At 33.8% G+C, this 19,083-nt stretch overlaps 3 protein-coding genes across 7 annotated transcripts; 1 reads left to right on the plus strand and 2 right to left on the minus strand.

Moving 5' to 3' along the window:
- Nucleotides 1-1,811: 1,811 nt before the first annotated feature.
- On the minus strand, nt 1,812-3,660 carry LOC105977293 (littorine mutase/monooxygenase). Its single transcript, XM_013002597.2, has 2 exons — nt 2,638-3,660; nt 1,812-2,561 (listed from the first exon to the last, which is right to left on the minus strand). Exons 1-2 carry the CDS (start codon nt 3,520-3,522, stop codon nt 1,944-1,946), a joined length of 1,503 nt encoding a protein of 500 aa, XP_012858051.2. The 5' UTR covers nt 3,523-3,660; the 3' UTR covers nt 1,812-1,943.
- Nucleotides 3,661-6,071: 2,411 nt separating this feature from the next.
- Nucleotides 6,072-8,709, plus strand: LOC105977679 (uncharacterized). Of its 5 annotated transcripts, none has more exons than XM_013003025.2 (8): nt 6,072-6,247; nt 6,820-7,001; nt 7,082-7,313; nt 7,402-7,439; nt 7,530-7,586; nt 7,664-7,794; nt 8,075-8,183; nt 8,332-8,709. In XM_013003025.2, the coding sequence occupies exons 2-8, from the start codon at nt 6,876-6,878 to the stop codon at nt 8,368-8,370; spliced, it is 732 nt and encodes a 243-aa protein (XP_012858479.2). In that variant the 5' UTR covers nt 6,072-6,247; nt 6,820-6,875; the 3' UTR covers nt 8,371-8,709. The 5 variants fall into 5 exon arrangements, with proteins under 5 accessions (XP_012858479.2, XP_012858477.2, XP_012858478.2 ...); XM_013003023.2 differs by having other exon boundaries at nt 7,664-7,789; XM_013003024.2 differs by having other exon boundaries at nt 6,826-7,001; nt 7,664-7,789.
- Nucleotides 8,710-8,793: 84 nt separating this feature from the next.
- On the minus strand, nt 8,794-14,874 carry LOC105977292 (putative transcriptional regulator SLK2). The gene is made up of 10 exons (XM_088819644.1): nt 14,796-14,874; nt 13,189-14,204; nt 12,894-13,025; nt 12,661-12,709; nt 11,196-11,410; nt 11,028-11,096; nt 10,414-10,514; nt 10,162-10,255; nt 9,994-10,063; nt 8,794-9,867 (listed from the first exon to the last, which is right to left on the minus strand). The coding sequence occupies exons 2-10, from the start codon at nt 14,089-14,091 to the stop codon at nt 9,116-9,118; spliced, it is 2,385 nt and encodes a 794-aa protein (XP_088675770.1). The 5' UTR covers nt 14,092-14,204; nt 14,796-14,874; the 3' UTR covers nt 8,794-9,115.
- Nucleotides 14,875-19,083: the final 4,209 nt, after the last annotated feature.

Genomic DNA, 19,083 nt, shown 5'->3' on the forward strand with positions numbered 1-19,083 from the left:
TTAAATTATACATCTTGAATATGGTTTTAAAATCTTATAAAATTATTTAAGACCTATTTGTTTTTTAACAAATTAATTAGATTTTATCACTAATTTAATATAGCGACAATAAAAAAAATGAACTCTCAGAAAAAAAATTAAAAATAATAATAATAAGCGAAAATTACAAACACCCCTGAGGTATGGCTAAATTACGAAAATCCCTCTCTTGTTTGGGTAATTACAATTACCCATCAACTATGAATCTTCTTACACGTCCACCCTTGCGGTTTCAAATTTAGTGGAATCTTCGAGATTATATGGAATATTATTACTTTTGCACCTATTTTATCCCATTCGAACTCTACATTTTGAAGCAAGATGATCATAATATGTGTTTTTTGCTTGTATATATCAGATTCTGTATTTTTACACAAAATGAGTACAAACTAGAGCACATTTCACGAAATCTAGATGATTATGTTGAATTTGACACCATAAGGGTGAAGGTGTAAGAAAAATCAAAGCTGAGGGGGTAGATGTAATTATCCAAACAAGAGGGGTTTTTTCGTAAATTGATCATACTTTCAGGGAGGTGATTGTAATTTACTCTAATAATAATAATTGCGGCAAAACACAAATTAAAATATTGTTATACACAACGTAACGTATTTAATGATAGTTATTTATACCGTCACGATGATTACGTCACTAATACTATATTTTTCTTACAACGAAAGTAAATTGTTCGCGCTATTATATAAAAAAAGTGCTCACTTGGTGCCTGGTGGCATTAGCCCGTTGCGGCGTCGATGTTCGACCAATACATCAAGAGACGATTGATTGAGTTACACGTGGAATCATCAACGATTTTCAAGAAACGAAACGTAATCGACATTTATTGTCTTAGCTTATCGAACGAGACAACAATCTCAGAATCGAATCGTCATCAACTTTTGCAATTGAATCGCACACTTCGAAGAAATACAACTTTATCGAACCATATCGAAAACGACGATTACGGAACATAACATCCACATTGTTTTCTCCTATATACCCTAAAAAAAACTTTCCATCTTTTCACAATCAATGCTCAAATGAGCATAAGCATTAGCTATAGGTTTAAATACATTTTACACCCCTTAAGTATAGCATATGTAACATTTACCCCCTTAAAGTATCATTTACCCTCTTAACATCTATTATTTTATATTTTAAAAATTATAATAAATAATAAACATAACAATATAATAATTATCGAATCATAACAAAATGCAAAGTAATAAAAATTGAACTATTGAAAAAATAGTAATATATATTGCATAATAATGAATGAACATACGTTTTTTAGAAATTAATGAACTAAAATAAATTTAATAGCTCAAGATTACTATAAGTTATGCATTGATTTTTAAAAATTTATCGATTTCAATATATACGATTAATTGGTCCAACAACAATTAGATGTTATTTATTGAATATGTACCACCATCGCAGTATCATGTTTTTAAATTTTAAAATATTACATTTTTCAATATATTTTTATTTGTTGTATAATTTAATTTTTATTTAAGTTATTCCTTTTAATATATTTTTTAAGGTATTAGAATTTAAAAGGCATATTAAATTGTGTTTGAGAGGGTAAGTGTTATAAATTATACTTTAGGGGGCTAAGTGTTACAAATGGTATAGTTTAGGAGTGTAAAATGTATATATTTAACCCTTAGTTATAACTTATAAGTAAGAGAGACCATTAATTATTAATCAATATGCTAATGCAATCAATTATTTAAATTCAAATAGTAACAAATCTAGCTAGGAGACACAAAATATAGAGCAATTATTAACCATTCATTTGCTTCTCTCTTATTCAAACCAAAAATAAAACATCTCTTAATTAACTCCAACTTAACTAGCTAGTACTTAACCAAACTACAAACCATTTGCTTATTAATTAATTTATCTTAATCCATTTTCTTACAAGCTCTAGGAATTAGGTCAAGAGGCTTCTTCTTCCTCAGTGCAAGAAGGTACACCTCATCCATATCGAGCTCGCTCGGATCCTCGTAACCCGGAAGAAACCAATCAAACTCGTGAACCAAACACGCCACAACATAAGGAACTTTCCGAGCGGCCATGTACAATCCCGGGCACATCCTTCTGCCCGATCCGAACGGGATGTACTCAAAGTCTTTCCCCTTGAAGTCCACGCCCGAATCCAAGAACCGATCCGGATCGAAACGGGTCGGGTCGGCCCATACCGACGGGTCGCGGGACATTGCCCATGTGTTGATCATGACTTGAGTCCCCTTCGGGATTGTGTAGTCCATCACTTTGCATGTTTGGATCGCCTTGTGGGGGAGAAGGAACGGGATCGGTGGGTGCAATCGGAGCGATTCCTTTATGCATGCTTGTAGATACGGAAGATCCATAACATCCGATTCCCTAATCACGGCTTCGTTTCCGATTTTGGTAGCGAATTCGTCGCGGAGTTTGGACATTGCGTGTTTGTTTTTTATCAGATCCGAGAACACCCAAACGATCGTCGTCGCTGTCGTGTCCGTCCCCGCAAGAAACAATTCCTTAAAAAAAAAAAAACTCAAATTAAATTTGATTGTAATTATATAAATAAATTAAAACCACGATTAATTTAATTACCAATAACAAGTGGTTGATATGATTTTCGGTGAGACCGATTTCGAGTAAAGAATCGAGGAAATCTTGTTGAGCCCGAATGATTCCTTGACTTCTTTGTTCTCTTCTTTGATGGAGAATTTTCTGCCACATTGTGAAGATTTTGTCATTAATAATTCTAACCTTTTTCTGCAGGCCCTGAATATCCCAACCGTTGATTATTGGGAAAAGATCCGCCAGATTAACGGTGGCCAGCAAATCCAGGTACTGCCGGGTCAGTTCCTTGAACTCGGACCCCTTACGGCCCGGCCCGAACCCGAGCCCGAAAACATCCTCGGAGAACAAGATATTAGTCATCGTGTTCAGGACCACGTCGAGTACAACCTCGCTCATGTTCACGAGTTGGCCTTCTCTTGCATGCAGATAGCTCACCATGTTTAACACGTTTGCTTCTCGGATCTTGGCCTGAGATTGGACGGCCTTGGTTGAGAAAAGCCCGGCCCGACAAATGGAACGCATGTACTTCCACTGCTCGTTGCACTCCCTGGCGAACCCGACGGCGTACTGGTTCACCTTCGGGCTGGAGGCGGGGTGGGTGTACGAGAGGTGCCTGGCGGACAGGTGGCAGTCGTGGGTCTTCAGTATCTCCGCGGCGGCGCTCGCCGAGGACCCCACCACCACCAGCCGCGACCCGAGACGGATCGACATGATCGGCCCGTAGGTACGGGCCATCCCGGCGAGCTTCACGTGCTGGTTTTTGCCCACCTGGAGGAAGTTTCCGATTACCGGCCACGGGTACGGCCCCGGCGGAATCGCCGCCGACATCCGCCGCCGGAAGTACAGCTTGATCACGAAGATCATCGCAAAGAAAGAGATGATCAAGAAACTTGGATTCATCATGGAGTACATAACTTTTTTTTTTCTGGGTCGGAAAATTCAGAAAAAAACTATTGTATATAAATATATATATATATATATACACCGCGGGTTATATATATATATATATATAGAGAGAGAGAGAGGGGAGGTTTGTTTGATTAGGGTTGTAATAAAACCGGGGAGAAATTAATTATAAAATGGCGGTTTAGCAGCGCGTGAGTGCGCGTGTGGTGTTATTGGTGCCATTTGAAGACAAACAAATGTTATGGTGGAGATGTGTACGTGTAGTTGTATGCATGCTAAGGTAGGCTGTTTTTGTAGCAGCTGTCATGGAATTTTTGAATTTGTTTTTTCTTTTCTTTTTTTGAAATTTAAATTTGAGTTGTTTCTTCTGATTGCTGATGGAAGAAAATGACAATCGATTCCAACAGAAGAATACTAATATAGAGAGCTATTACAGGTGGAGCTCTACTCATTTTTGTACTACACACACGTATTACACACACATATATATGTATACATACGCACAGACTTAATCTAAAGAACTAGATGATGATCTAAATCATTTTTATGGAAAATGGGGTTCGTTTTAAAATAGTTGTCGTTTAATTAATATACAAAAAAAAATGTAAATTAATACAAATTATAAATTACAATTTTCACCGCTTTATAAGAATCGGTATTGATAGAACTTATGTAAAAAAGAAAATCAATTATATTAATGCAATATTGGTATTCGGAAGTGATACTTAGCTTGTTGATCCGTTCCAAAATAACTGTCGTTTAAGGTTTCGATTGGGTATTAAAATGTGAAGAAATATGCATTGATTTTAGGAAAATATATGTTTGATAGAATTTTAGAAGTCACAAGAACAAATATGAAAGAAAAAAAAATAATATTCTAAAGTGACAGATAATATATATAAAAGTAAAAAATCAAATCGACAAGTAACATGAAAATATGGAGTAGATAGATATCCTGGATTGCATCGGCCGGTACCGGAGTTGGGTAATTAATTTATCGGTGTTTTTTGTTGACATATGTGATTAAATGTACATTAATAACTCCACGTCAGATTCTTTGTCTTTATCATGACAACCTAATCTAATCTCTTCTTCACACCATGAATTCATATGAGAAGGAAATAAAATAAAAATTAAAAATAAAAATAAAAATCTTATCTCGGAATTAATAAAAGAATAATATTATGTTCATATTTCTATTATGGTATGCATTTCTCAATATTTGGTATACCAATCATGTTTGGGATGATCCGGGATACGTGTCGGTTTGGTGTCGGTTTGGTACGGTCGCCGTACCAAAACGTACCCTCGTACGGACTATGAAAATGCTCGCTAATTTTCGGTATATATGGTACCGTACCGTTTCTTTATCGATTAATAGATCAAATTGCTTTTAATACGATAATTAAAAGATATTTTTACGAGAGGCAATAGTGTTAGAGTGTACATAATAATGAGCAATAATGTCGTCCTCGTGTATTAAACTATTGGTAAGTGTAGTCGGGTAAACGTATAAGGGAGAACGGGAGATGTCCCTATGTTTCCGTACACTACTCCAATTGCAAGTTAACGTACTTCCGATTCATGTTTCTGTACGATGAAGTCTTGATAATTCGACGCATGTTTATGGGATTTATTCAAGATTTATTTCTACAAAATCTACTCTAGATTTGTTGTTTAAGGTTTAACACACACTCTCTCTCTGGGGCTCGTGTGTGTATCTCTTCGTTTAATTAAAATTGGCCCTTGAACATCTTTGAATGTCACTTTCTTATATAATTTTGCAGAACTTATATATCACTGCACTAAAATCACCATCATCTCATTCCAATTCTTAGGTGGTGTTTGCAAAACCTTATTTAAAAGCAGAAGTTAGTAATTATGAATTCAGTTGATATTAAGTGTTTATTTTTAAAATTTAGGAGTGTTTTCAAAAGAATTGAAAAATAAACTTAAATAGAAAAGCATGTCCATAAATATTTTAAAAATTATAGCTTAAAACAGCTTATTTTATGAGAAGCAACTTGAAAGTTGGTTTTGCATACACCTAAAAACTAATTATGATATTAAAAAAAAACTCATAATCTATTTTTGCAAAAGCTTTTGAAAACACCAACTTAGTAGAGAAAATAAAAGAATTAGTGCTCGAAATCATCTTCAAAAGTTAATATATATCTTGATATATTAATTTCTTTGTTTAAAAATTCTCAAAAAAATGATGTAGGGTACACTTGCCATAAGATATATAACTTCAGGGTGAACTTTGCCACTTTTAAAATGTCAGGGGTGCAAATTGGTAATCAGGATAATTCTGGGGTTCAAAACGCAATTCACCCCATATCTGATTATCGTTATTTTTATTTCTTTTTAACCAAAAAATCTGATCACAGCTGGTAATTTAAGAAGGCTGCCTCAATTCAGAATTACCAGAGCATTTTTTTCTTCCAAGACAGAAGTCAAGTGGAGCCCTGTTTTCCCCACTCCTTTCTCTCTGTTCCCACTGAAATTAAACTAAATTAAATAAATAAATAAATAATATAATTTTTTTTATTATTATTATTTTTTAATTTTCATTTTTCAGTTATGCCTTTTTCTTTTCTTTTCACTTTGCTCTTTTACTTCACTGCGAGCGGCACACACACACTCGAGCAAAGAGGAGATACTTTACAGTGACAAAGGGGGGGCAAAAATCAAGAACCCATTTTTACCAGCTTTCACAAAATCCCTAGAGGTGATTTAATTCTGCAATTTCTATCTAATTTCAAGAATCCCATTAATCTTTAAATATTTAAGTTTTGGTATTTATGGTTTATCTTTAATGTTAAATCTTTTGCCCATCTCAAGAAAAAAAAAAAAAAGATCTTTCTTCTTGAATTCTGATCTACTCAGTATGTAAGCAAGATCTTGTTTCTGCATGTTCTTGTTTTTCTCTCCCTTTGTAATGGTTGCTTCAGTGTGTGTGTGTGTGTGTGTGTGTGTGTGTGTGTGTGTGAGTGTGAATTGGGAATTTGCCTGTGTGTACTGAAATTAGGTTTATTTGTTCCCATTATAAATTGTGAGTCTCCAAGTAACAATCTGTATTGAATTTTTGGTGTAAAGAACCTAACTTTGTTGTACTCTTGACACTAAACTACTGAGATTAAGATAAACTATTTTATGTATCTAATCATCACTCAATGTGAGTTTTCTATATTTATTACATTCAGAATCCATGTTTCTTGAAATTTGTTATCGTCATCGTCTTGTCTTAAAACCGATTTATTTACGAGTTTTTAGTCATGATTTTTTTATCTGCTGCTCCAGAAACAGGATTATTGTTCAAAGAGAGGGGCAAATTGAAAAAAAAAACGTTACGGAAAATGATGAATAACGGGGTCAATAACCGTAATTTGACTACTCCGTCACCGGCTGAAGTTGCCGAACATCTCAAAGATATTTGCCCCGAATTTGGCGATCTTAATGTCGAAGAAGTTCTTCTAATGCAGGTAGGTCCACTAAAAAATTATATAAAATCTACTTTCCTTAACAGCTAAAGAAAAAAGGTGTAATCTTTGTCAAATGACAGGAAAGTGCGTTTCTATATATTGAGAACAATAAACGGAACAGGGGTGTGGGCCCCCCCGCCTATGGTCATCAGAGTGGCAATAGTAGTTTTGTTTCGAGAAATGAGGATGAGTCATCGAGTAGAGCAAGTCACGAAAATCAATTGGCTCTCGATGAAGCCTTTGCAAGAGCATTGGAGTTGGGGGAAGACTTCAATAATTTATACGTTCACGAGAATGGTGTCAGAACAGTTGGTAATTAAATATTTTATAAGATTTTATTTTTTATACTGAAAAAAAATTAAATTGTTTTAAGATTATTTGACCTCAATTTGATGTGCAGATAACAGAGAATCGACTTCGAGAGAAACGCCTATTAGGGTACTTTGCATACTCATCTCCACTTAATGGTCATTAATTTGTACTCTGTGAAGTTAAGGTTTATTATAATTATATATATATCTATTACAGGCTGAAAGTCGAAACATAAGACAAGACGAATTTGATCCTGACACGATGACTTACGAGGTTGGTCGTGTCTGAAATCTGTGATATTATTCTTCGAAGTTATATGTTTTCTTGATTTTGTTTTTTCGATTTTGTAGGAATTGCAATCACTTGGAGAATCTGTCGGTAGCGAGAGCAGAGGACTTTCAGCAGATCTCATCTCGCGTTTACCGACATTCAAATACAAAATCGGTATCTTCTCAAAGAAAAAGAAGAAAGAAAAAGTAGAGTATGATTTCTCCAACCCAACATCTGAGTTTTTGTATGGATTATTGTAACCACAATAAATATTGTTAAGTTTTATAGCAAGCTCGTAATATGGAAATTTTTACATATCTTCGGAACTTGATAAATGCTCCGATTTCAAGAAGATAAAACTAAAGCTCTCCTAGGACGGTGCTAATATTTCAAATCATCGACTTATCGATCTTCCGTTAACTAAACTACTATCAATCAATTATTGTGGGAGTTTTTCTTATTTAATATTTTTTATTACATTCAATTGTTAGGTGTGTGATATGCTGTGCCGAATACAAGAACGGAGCCAAGTTGACAACTTTGCCCTGTGCACACCAGTATCATTCACAGTGCATCACTCCTTGGTTGCAGCAAAACAAGGTAATTCTTATTTATATTGTCCCGAATTCCAAGATTATTTGTCCTAATTCCTACGAGGAAGATAAATTAAACTTGTAAGAAAAAGAAAACATTCGTTGATATCAATCCGCTTTTTTTTTTTTTTTTTTTTATATATAATTATTTACAGCAATGCCCGATTTGTCAGAAGGAGGTGCAAGACGAGTAGTTTATATCTGCTAAAAAAACAACATCCATCTCTTCGATAGATGCCCATCTGATTTTCCGTGGCATTATTATGATAATTAAAATGACGAAATCAACCCAGTTTTCAGGTTGAAACAACTTCTGTAAAGGCAAAATTTTTCTTTATTATCTGCTAATGTATATGTATAGAGATGGTTTCTTGACTTTGTAATAGTGGGGTTCGTTTTCTTCATGAAGTCTCGTGGCGAATTTTGTATTAGAAAATTTGGTCTTTGTCATGTCGTATACTATGAAGATGCATCGACTATGTACGACTTATATTTCCAGATGTTACGAAGCTGAATGATTCTATGTTACACTATATGAAGTACATCGCATAATAATATAAATAGAATTATATGCGCGTTCTCAAAAGTAAATACCAAAATGGCTGACGCAATTAGAATACGAAATCACAAATTAACGACTCTAATACCAAATATAGAATTATTGTCAGTAGGTTACACTTGCAAGAAGCTATAGGGTGGTGGACAAAACCCACAAGCATGAACCAATGCTCCCGTAAAACTTGCAACTCAGACTCCATAATGGGAGATAAAAGAGAAGCAAAATAAAAATCATAAAGTAACTGAAACAGCAGCCTGTACATACGTATATCCTTCAACTCGCGCTTCAGCAAAAAAAAAAAAAAAAAAAGACTCCACCGAAACCTCAGTTCGATTCGCTCACCATACCATAAACGAACACACTACATTAGTCATCACACCTTACCAGTTGAAGTCGATGTCATCACTAAAGAAGCCGTTTTCTAGGAACTCGTGGGAAATATCCGAAGCAATCTGATCCGAGTAATTTGAACTCTGCGGCAAATCCGATGCCTTTTGCCCAACTCCAACATTATTATTATTATTATTATTATTATTATTATTATTATTATTATTATTATTATTATTATTATTATTATTATTATTATTATTATTATTATTATTATGACCGCCATGAGCGGGAGATTCACTGTTTGACACAGAAGCACCTCTAAAACTATTGTCTATGCTCGGTGGTTGGTCATGGGCCCCACCAGATATATTGCCACCTGTACTCTGAAAAGGAATGTTCTGCTGAGGAACTGCTCCTCCGTTATTCTTCTTGCTCAAATCATGAAGATATTGCTGCATCATTTGCTGTTGAAGTGCTTGGTTTCCTCTTTGCGGAGGCACCGTTTGATTGTTTTGCTCCAGTGAGGAGCCACTCGCATTCCCATACAGTGAGTGCAGCTGCTGCAATTGCTGTTGATTAGAAGCTTGACTATTGTTCTTTGTCGAGTTCATTGAATTCTGCCTCATGTATGCAAGAGCAGCCGCCTCTCGACCGCCAATGTGTTGGCTGTTGTTCACTTGGCTATTGAGGCCAGGATGAAATGTCGCGAGCTTGTTGAGTGAGTTGGTATCACTACGCATACCCTGAGAACTTCCAAATTGATCCATTGAAGCGGACCGTCGAGGGAAGCTATTCAAGCTCCCTGCAAATCGAATTTCGACTAAAATTAAAATTCCATCGCAAATCATCAAAGAATTAGAGAATCATATGCCCTTCACTACTAGAGCTCGTATTTGATTTAATATAAACAGCAGGTGTAACTAAGTACCTATGGGGCCACTTTTCTGTTCGCTCCAAAAATCTATCAAGTCTTTCATGCTGTTAACAACATCGGCTATCTGTCGACAGCAGACAAATATGAGAAAACATGCAAAAAAACCTTTGACAGTTTGTAAGGACAAGAAACATCCAAGGTTTGCAACGAGTGAAAACATGCCTGTAGCGTGCGAACATATCTTTTGGGAAAGCCAAGATCGTTTAGTGACTGTGACTCCAAACTTCTAGCAAGCTGGCGCCCTGCTGTTACAACCCTGCAATGGGATAGACATAAAATTAATAGAATGGTAAGTTAAATTTATTCAAACATATATCTCACAAAGTAAAAAATAAATATCATAAATAGAACCCAAATTATAAATATTCAGCTAGACGGTGATGCGAAATATACAGCTGATAAATTTACACTCACATAGCACTGTTTGCCTGTAAATCTGACTGAGAGACACCATCAGCTCCACTTTGAGATATTGTGCTTTGGCACTTCTGGGCAACCTGCAGTAACTGGTTGACCTGCAGTACAAATCCATTCTATAAATCCCAAGGCCAATACGTAACAGTGTATCTAAATATGCACTAAAATGCTCCACGAGTCTTGTGCAATAGTTTTCTCCCTTTCCTAAACCCATATCCAATTTTTGAGATTTCTATATGATGATACTCAAATGCTCAAGTAGGATGGAAAAATAATGTGCAGATACATCAACATTGTTAAATAGGTAAATTACAAATAACCCCACTAGGCATAATGGATTACAAAAATCTCCTTTCTTTTCGAAATCACAATTTTCACTGTCAAATAGCTTATGATTGTTTAACAAGAAAAATACGTTAGAAATCGGGAAGATCATTTATTATTAGATAAAGAAGTTGCAGGAGGGAAAACTAGAAAATCACAGGCAATCAGAGAATAAATCTAACTGCAGATTGGAAAAATATGGCGTCATTGGAACTATGATCTCCTATATCAGCAATAATTCAATTTGGGATCACAGAACATGTTATTCAGTATAGCAAAACTCTTACCTGTGGTGCAACCGATCTGCGAGGAATAAGTTCTTCATGACGCCGAGCACAAAATTCCCAAGACAATATCTGAAGACGTCAAGTAGATGTGAGGTGTTAAAGCAGCACTATATCACTTAGCACAAGAATCAGATGATAGTACCTCTTGTCTATTTATTTGCAGCTTACCTTCAAATCCGGAGTGAAAAGGATGCGAAGCTGACCCTCGCGAACCACGCGAAGTTGCTCATATACAGTTTCCTGAACTGCCTTTGCATACTCCAGCATCATCATTCCTGAAGGAAACCTTCGTTCACGAGGCAAGTCCAGATATAGTAGTTCGTCGAGCACCCCACAACTAAATTTAATTTTACTTAGCCTAGGAAGCACTTCATAGGTTGCCTCTGTTAAAACCAGAAAAAGATAAAATTCAGAGCACAACAATAGATGCAACTCGAATATTGAGGGACGAAAACAGAAAGAGAAAAATAAGTTTATGTATTTGATACTCCCACTGGAGTTGATCTAAGAAAAACTTTAGAACTTCTAGCTATTATAAGAAAGCAAAAAAAAAGGAAACAGTGACGATGGGATTTTTCCATGTTGTTTCACAGTGTTGCTCTCATTTGCAGAGTCTTAAATTCTAGATTTTTATCATGATTGACTATATTTGCACAAGCTTGAAGAGATTTGTGAAGGAAAAAGACCGCATCTACGCAAATTTTTAGTCAGACAATAGTAATAAATCCGCCTTGTAGATAAGAAAAAAATTAACCAGAAGAATAAAGGAGCACATATATTGAAACGAAGTTCACGAATCAAGTTCTAGACTCTTTATGCTTTCATTTTTTTCCAATCAATTGTCAACTGAAATCTCTGTCCAACCATTTTTTATATTTATTCTTTGCAGAGGAAAAAAAGAATAAATATTAAGACAGGTACAGTAACAATTCTGTCATTAAATTGATAGATTTGAATTGCAATAACATGGAAAATCTAATGCTATGAAAGGAAAATCAAGCTCCAATAGTAATTCAGTCCAAGATTTTTACAAAAACATTTGTTAGGTTAATGATACCAAAGAAAAAAAACCAAGACCGAATACCAGCGGAATAGAATACATACATAATCTTCAGAGAGGATGAAGAAACTACGGTCCCGCGGAATATTCTAAACCATGTACAATGAACATAACTGACTTCTCCTTAGAAAAGATTGTCACAAAAAAAAAGGAAAATAGATGCAGAGACGGTCGCATTTAAGCCACATTTCATAAGCATTGAGAAAGGGACAAAACTGCTAAGATTTGTTTTACAATTACAGTGAAGTAACTGGTCATGCAGACAAAGATGGATCATTACCGTAAAATGCCTTTTTGAAGTCGCCTACTTGATTTGTTTCAGCTAAATTTAAATGAAGAATGACTAATCGCTCCATGCAACAGGCAGACACATAATATGTATTTTAAAGGTTTAAATCTCCCTCCGCCAAGTCATTCTTTATAGGTTCAACCAAGTGGTATGAATCCAGAAAAATAAGGTAATTACATAGCATAGTTACTTTCAAACTTCAAAGTCTCCTTAAATTTGATTAGAAGATTACTTAGAAAGAAATACAACAGTAGCCGGGATATAGAGTTAGAGATAAAACTCACCAAAACCCCTTCCGGAATTTGAACCACAAATGTCACACCGCCATGTATTCTGCAAAACGAAAAACAAACCAATTACAATTCATGGTCTTACAATATGCCAATCAGGGAATAACCCACAAGCATGAATCAACCAAATACCATATGTATGAATTCACGGACAGGTTTATTACAGGGGTTCTTTATAAGCTATATTGTTAAGCCAAATAATAAATGTACACAATAGTAAGAATTACCATTGCTGCCTGGGGGAACACCCCAGGCGAATGATGCCCGACGTTATCGTACATAGATACACACCACCTCTTCTTAGCACGTGGACAGTAATACTCGGCCACAAATTTTCTCCAATAGGAAATAGCATCATCCTAACATGAATCAAATACGAGAGACTTCACAACACGGTATTTAAAAAAGTTATAAAAATAAGATAGAAGATATGGAAACACAAATAAAAAAGAATGCTGATATGACCCATAAGATCATAAAAGAGAATAACTAGATAATGTCAGATGCAATTAAATTACTGACATGAGGTCGTTGTCTCTGGTGATACAAGTACTGCATTAGTCGACGTGAGCAAAGACCATCATCATAAGGTCGTTTTACTCCAGACGAAGGTGGCATCCCCTGCGCTTGAAGCTGCTGTCTTAACATAAGTTGTTGCTGCTGCTGCTGCTGCTGCTGCAAAAACTGAACCCGCTGACTTGGCGGCATAGCTTGCAGAAACTGTTGCTCTTTCTCCCTTAATCTGTGTTGGTGGATCAGAGCTTGCATTTGAGGATTGGAGTTCTGCAGGTTCATGGGATCATGTCTCTGTATTTGCTGTTGCAAAACCTGCTGTTGCACAATATCTTCATGCTTCATATCCAAGCGAGGTTTCTTATGTAGCTGATACATAGCACTTGGGTCCTGTGCGGAAGAATTGGACATCCTTGAACCTCCATGGAGTTGAACTTGCCCCATCCTTAGCAAAGATGTGGCACTAGAAGCCGCCGGATGCTGCCGACTTTGATTGAAATTTTGCGAACACGGGTCTTGGTTGGAACTCTGTTGCACAACGGAAGATCTATCCATGGCAGAATTACCAGAAATGCCAATGTTAGTAGACGAGAATGATAATGGTGATCCAGGCAAGCGCATGTAAGATTCTGTATTGATACTGGTACTTCTCTGAAGATGAGGACCTCCTGAAAGTCCGGAATTGGCATCAGTTACCAAAGAACTTGCTCCAACGCTGGGTCCTGAGCTCGTCACACTGGTCAAGACTGTGGTGCCGACACCCCCTGAAACTGGAACCGCGCTCCCACGTGCATGTCCAGGTGGAGAACTCAATGAGTTCCCAAAATTTGAACTTAATTGGGAATTACCAGCAACCAGGGGTTGGCCCTCTCCATGAGAAACTATACCCGAGGTTGAAGGTGAATGAGCCATTGCTTAAGCACTTTTGAGGTACCAATCGAGGCCCCGGTAATTGGTGCCTGAGATCCAAATAACTATCCCACTCACGACCAAGAAATCAAGAAGCGCATTGTTCTGTTCGGTAACTGTCACGTATAATAAGCAGAATAAAAGATCAGATAACAAAGTGTGAAAAGAATCCGGCATCAACCACACAAGAAAACAAATCAAAACAAAAGAGAAACTTAAAAACAGTTCTCCAGCTAGAAAATATAATTCCTAACAGAGCAAATTCCCAACTTTATTAGCAAACCCTAATTCACGACCAGTAAGATTTCAACTGAAATCGAGTAAACAAAAAAAACATATCTTCAGCAATTAAAACCCCAAATTAACGATTAATTAATCAATCAACTAATGAAAAAATTAATCAAACCAGCTAAACAAAAACCCCAACCCGCAGCCTATGAGAAACAAATTAAGAAAAAAGCGATCAAAACCAAATTCAATTCTTTCTCCTACGAGTAATAACCAGTTTTAAATTCCAGATTAAGACTCTATACATCTTCATCTTCGACCACATGAATCATAATTGGAGATCGAAAAATTCACAATTACCACCATTGAACAAGGCAAAAAAAAAAATTACAGTTTCGTACTTCAATTGGCTACCGTAATACTTAATTCAAGTGATGAATTAAATTAAATAGAATAAAAAGGGTTCAAAGTATGCTAACCCTATGTACGAAGAGAGTGATTGAAGAAAGCTTTTTTGATTTTTCAGAGAAGAAAAGGGGAAAAGGCTCTGGAATGATGATCGGTGCTTATATATATCTAGCGGGAAGTAACTGCGGAGTGATTGGGTATAGCCGGTTACAATATTTAGGTGACCGGATACAGCCGGTGAGATAAGGGATGCCTGTTCTTTGAGAATTGGGGCTATGGTTTTATAAAACCTACACTGAAATACACGGTGTAAATTTATATATCATTATATAAATATATATAATAGTAATTAAAAACTTATATCTGTTTGGGTATTAGTAATTAGTGAATAGTTATTTATGTGGATCTGCGGTTCGTAGATATATTTTTCGATGCAGAATAAGAAAGTAAATAACAAATGTAGATAGGTTTTTTGGATATTTTTTTAATTTAGGTTATTGTAATTTTCATTACAATAATTAGACTTATCTCTAGGGCTCAAAGTATTGTATATTATGTTAGGACCCCAAAAACTATATTTATTGCAATTAAGGCCTCCAAATATGCTTTTTTTTTCTTTTACATTTTTATTTATATATATATACACACACACGCATGGAGCTCAAATTTTATAGAAAAGTATTACCCAAACAATATTTACTATTATATTAAAAAAAAAAAGGGCCCTAAATTATATTTTATTTTTTTAAAAAGGCCTAAATTTGATACCATAGGTTGTTCAATATAATGTGCAAGAGTAGTCTAAAATTTTACAAAAGGAGCCCCTAAAGCTAAGTGGTCTTTTGGGCTTAAGCCCATAATGGTATATAGATTTCAACTTCCCCTTGGGCCAATTGGGATGAGTTTTTGGGTGTATAAATAAGAATTTCTATATATTTAATCCATGAATAAAATTAATTAATAATTCGATAGCTTATTAATTTTATTAAGTGTATATTACAATTGGATAATCATAATTTTTCTTTTTTTTTTTTTGAAAAAGGAAATCATAGACTAATTATATAACTGCAGTGGATAAACCTTCGTTTGCGGTCACTTATAAATATATCATAGTTACTTATATATATGTAATAGAGAGGTTATTAATTCATTGATTACTAATTTATGTGCATTTTAATTTGCTGAACTAACCTCCTTTCTATCTTGTTCTTAGTGAATTCTCTAATTGTATGTTTTCATTTTCAAAAGACATCTTTTTTTTAATCCATTTTCATTATATAAATATAATTTCTGATTAAATCAAATATTTATTACAATCTAAAAATGATGGGACATAAAATTGAGATTGCAACTAGTTTTTGTCCTTTTTTTTCAATTTAAAAAAAAGTATTTTGTCTTTTTTTAAAGCCTTTTTCTATGTAGCTATGTGGTAAATAATTTTTCCACTGTCGGTACAAACAAATTGATAAGAGTGTCGGTAGACAATTTTGTTGAAATTGTACTATCAATTTTATTATATATATATACAGTATATAAATATAGATCAATTCAAAGTACGGAGTAAGAAATTTTTGGTGCCTTTTCAATGTTTTTGTAGTTGTTGATGATGATTGGAAATAAATAAATTGGGTCGGCTGTTTTAACTTTTTAAGTTTATTTTTAATTATGTAATACAATAATTTTAGTAATAAATAATCATAAAGTACAATATAATATTTTGACTATGTTCTTGGCTGGCTAAATTTTTACAAATTGATGATGGAAATAAAATTTTGGATCATGGGTGTTTAAAAAATGTAAATCATGGGTTTACATGTAATTTTGGATAATTAGAGTTGTTCTAAAGTGAAGACATTTTTCATGTTAAAAAAAATAAAAGGAAATTTTGATGTAGACTGAAAAGTGTCACTTTGGTCCCCCAACTTTAGACTTTATTTACTTTTGTCCTCAAAGTTTGAAATTATGAGGTTCAAATGACTTGCTCTCTTCATTTTTTATAATGGGACAAATTACTGGCACTTTCTTGAGATAAGGTTAAATTATGAGAAAAAAAAATTCTTATTCATCAGGTAAATTTAACACCGTAAGAATGAACGTGTAAGAAAATATATAGTTGAATGAGGTAATTGTAACTATCCAAATAAGATGATTTTTTTGTAATTTGATTTTACTTCAGCTGCGAACTTAATTTTTACTAATTTTATATGGATATAAAATAATTCATGTTAATTTATTTTGCAAGTAAAAGTCCATGAATAATGTGCAAAACATTTGCTAGTTTAGGGGGGGCCAAATGTCATTTACCCTACTTTAAATAGTTGAAATTTAAATAATGATAATAAATAAATAAATAAATAAAAAGGATTCAGAATATGAACATACGTGTGGGCAAATTAACTTCGGCCTATGGAAGATAATCATCACACTTTAATTATGTACTTAATTATGTTGATTAAGAGGTCTATTTTGGATCCCCACACTAATAATTTTGACAGGAGATATTAAAGTTTAAACTAATCTCCTAATCGCAATTAATTTTTAAGACCATCATCATTTGAACATGATACTCATCAAGGTTTATTTCTTTTTTAGGGTACTAGGATAAAAAAAAAATTACACAACTAATTATCCATTGTTTTCCTCTCTTCGTTTCTAAATAGGTATCGTTTTTCACCTTGGCACAAATTTTAAGAATTTCAATAAGTATGTATTGATTTTATAAAAATAGATATTGATAGACCGAAATACCCATGTTTACTAATTAACGCAAAAATAGTGTTGGACAGTTAATAGTAAGAGTATAATTGAAAAATATATAATTAATACAATATTGAAATTGTAAAGTGACGGATGAAATGGAACAAAAAATTCTAAAAAAGACAAATATTGGGAAACATATATAGTAATACTTGAGATTGAGTGGATAGAAACGTAAATAAGTTGATATTATCATACTTAATTTATTAGGTTAATTTTTTCTTTAAAAAATAATCATTTTCTCCTGTAGTGGGCCAATAAATTCGTAGTCTAAATTAATTATTCTGAATTAGGTGAAATTGAACAATTGAATAACAACCATCACTATCATTTAAAGCTGGATTTTCATTTTCTATATTAGCTGTTGGCTTCTCATTTTCATAATATGATTTATTATTATTATTTTTATTTCAATTTGGCCATTGAAGAGACTTTTCACCAGTACTGGTTAGGAAGTGCTAATTTGTTTTAAGTTTAATTTTTTTTATTAAAGTAATTAATTGGATATATAATATAATTTTAGAAAGGGGGTGGTGAAAATATTGTAAAAGTGGAAGAGGAAGAAAGATGCATGAAAAATAAAAAACCATAACCTAATGTCTAAAAATTAATATATATTAATAAACATATAGATTGAGACTAGAATTAGTATATATTAATAATAGATGTAGAAATAATATTGTTTTAAGTAAAATCAGTAATTTTCTAGTAAATTAGCATTTATATTTCTCTACTTTATATTTTATTTTTGGAACTTTAGTTTTGCCATGTAGATGACACAAAAACCACATAATATATATATATATATATATATATATATATATATATATATATATATATATATATATATATATATATATATATTAGTTATTTAAAAATCATTATTAGGTCAATCATTACTAGATTATGTGCATGCATTACATTTATATGATTTGTTTATGAATCGCCAAAACCGGATCTATTTCCTTAAACAACTCGTAAAAGAAAAAACACAGTATCAAACTATCAGTATAGGGCTATAATGCACGGAAACTTCAACCCACACGTGTTTCCATATTTTGAAAACTGAAACTCCATGACACCTGTCGGAAACGTTACGGGACTATTTCCATAAATATTTAAAAGTTTCAGGGACGTTTATGATAATAATGAAAAATTGAAAACGCGTTTCCAGACAAAAAAAATCCAAATTTCATTGTAAATAAAATTTCGAACTGCATACGCTTAAAAAAATCTTAATTATGCCTTCTTTTCACTTCTTGTGATGTTTTAATATTTTTGTAGAGGTTAATTCCATACTAAAATATATTTATATGTCCCGAATGTAATTTGTGGAATGATATTAAGCATTATAATATTTTTTAGAAATTATGAATGTTCCCCTATATTTTTCTTATTTACCGGTTTCCTTCATGTTCCCGTATCCAACTCTTTGGAAAACGGAGTTTCCCGGTGTCCGTTTCCCTATTTTCCCATGTTCGCGTTCCCGTGTCCGTGCTACATAGACATAGGGTAGTTAGATGTTACACCTAGTTATTTACACCGTGTGAATTTTAACCGAAGATTTACACATAATCACACACACTTGTATGTGTCCTTAGT

This window comes from Erythranthe guttata, chromosome 6 (genome assembly GCF_056151865.1).
Source record: "Erythranthe guttata isolate IM_541 chromosome 6, IM_541, whole genome shotgun sequence".
Taxonomy (NCBI): domain Eukaryota; kingdom Viridiplantae; phylum Streptophyta; class Magnoliopsida; order Lamiales; family Phrymaceae; genus Erythranthe; species Erythranthe guttata.

Excerpts from the sequence above, each read along its gene's own strand:
- LOC105977293 (XM_013002597.2), bottom strand. The coding sequence starts at position 3,522 with ATGTACTCCATGATGAATCCAAGTTTCTTGATCATCTCTTTCTTTGCG. Across the intron at positions 2,562-2,637 it reads ATATCAACCACTTGTTATTG|GAATTGTTTCTTGCGGGGAC; the intron begins GTAATTAAATTA and ends TTTTTTTTTAAG.
- LOC105977292 (XM_088819644.1), bottom strand. The coding sequence starts at position 14,091 with ATGGCTCATTCACCTTCAACCTCGGGTATAGTTTCTCATGGAGAGGGC. Across the intron at positions 11,411-12,660 it reads AAATTCCGGAAGGGGTTTTG|AGGCAACCTATGAAGTGCTT; the intron begins GTGAGTTTTATC and ends TGGTTTTAACAG. Across the intron at positions 9,868-9,993 it reads ACAGAAAAGTGGCCCCATAG|GGAGCTTGAATAGCTTCCCT; the intron begins GTACTTAGTTAC and ends TTCGATTTGCAG.
- LOC105977679 (XM_013003023.2), top strand. The coding sequence starts at position 6,876 with ATGATGAATAACGGGGTCAATAACCGTAATTTGACTACTCCGTCACCG. Across the intron at positions 7,002-7,081 it reads AAGAAGTTCTTCTAATGCAG|GAAAGTGCGTTTCTATATAT; the intron begins GTAGGTCCACTA and ends GTCAAATGACAG. Across the intron at positions 7,440-7,529 it reads CGAGAGAAACGCCTATTAGG|GCTGAAAGTCGAAACATAAG; the intron begins GTACTTTGCATA and ends TATCTATTACAG.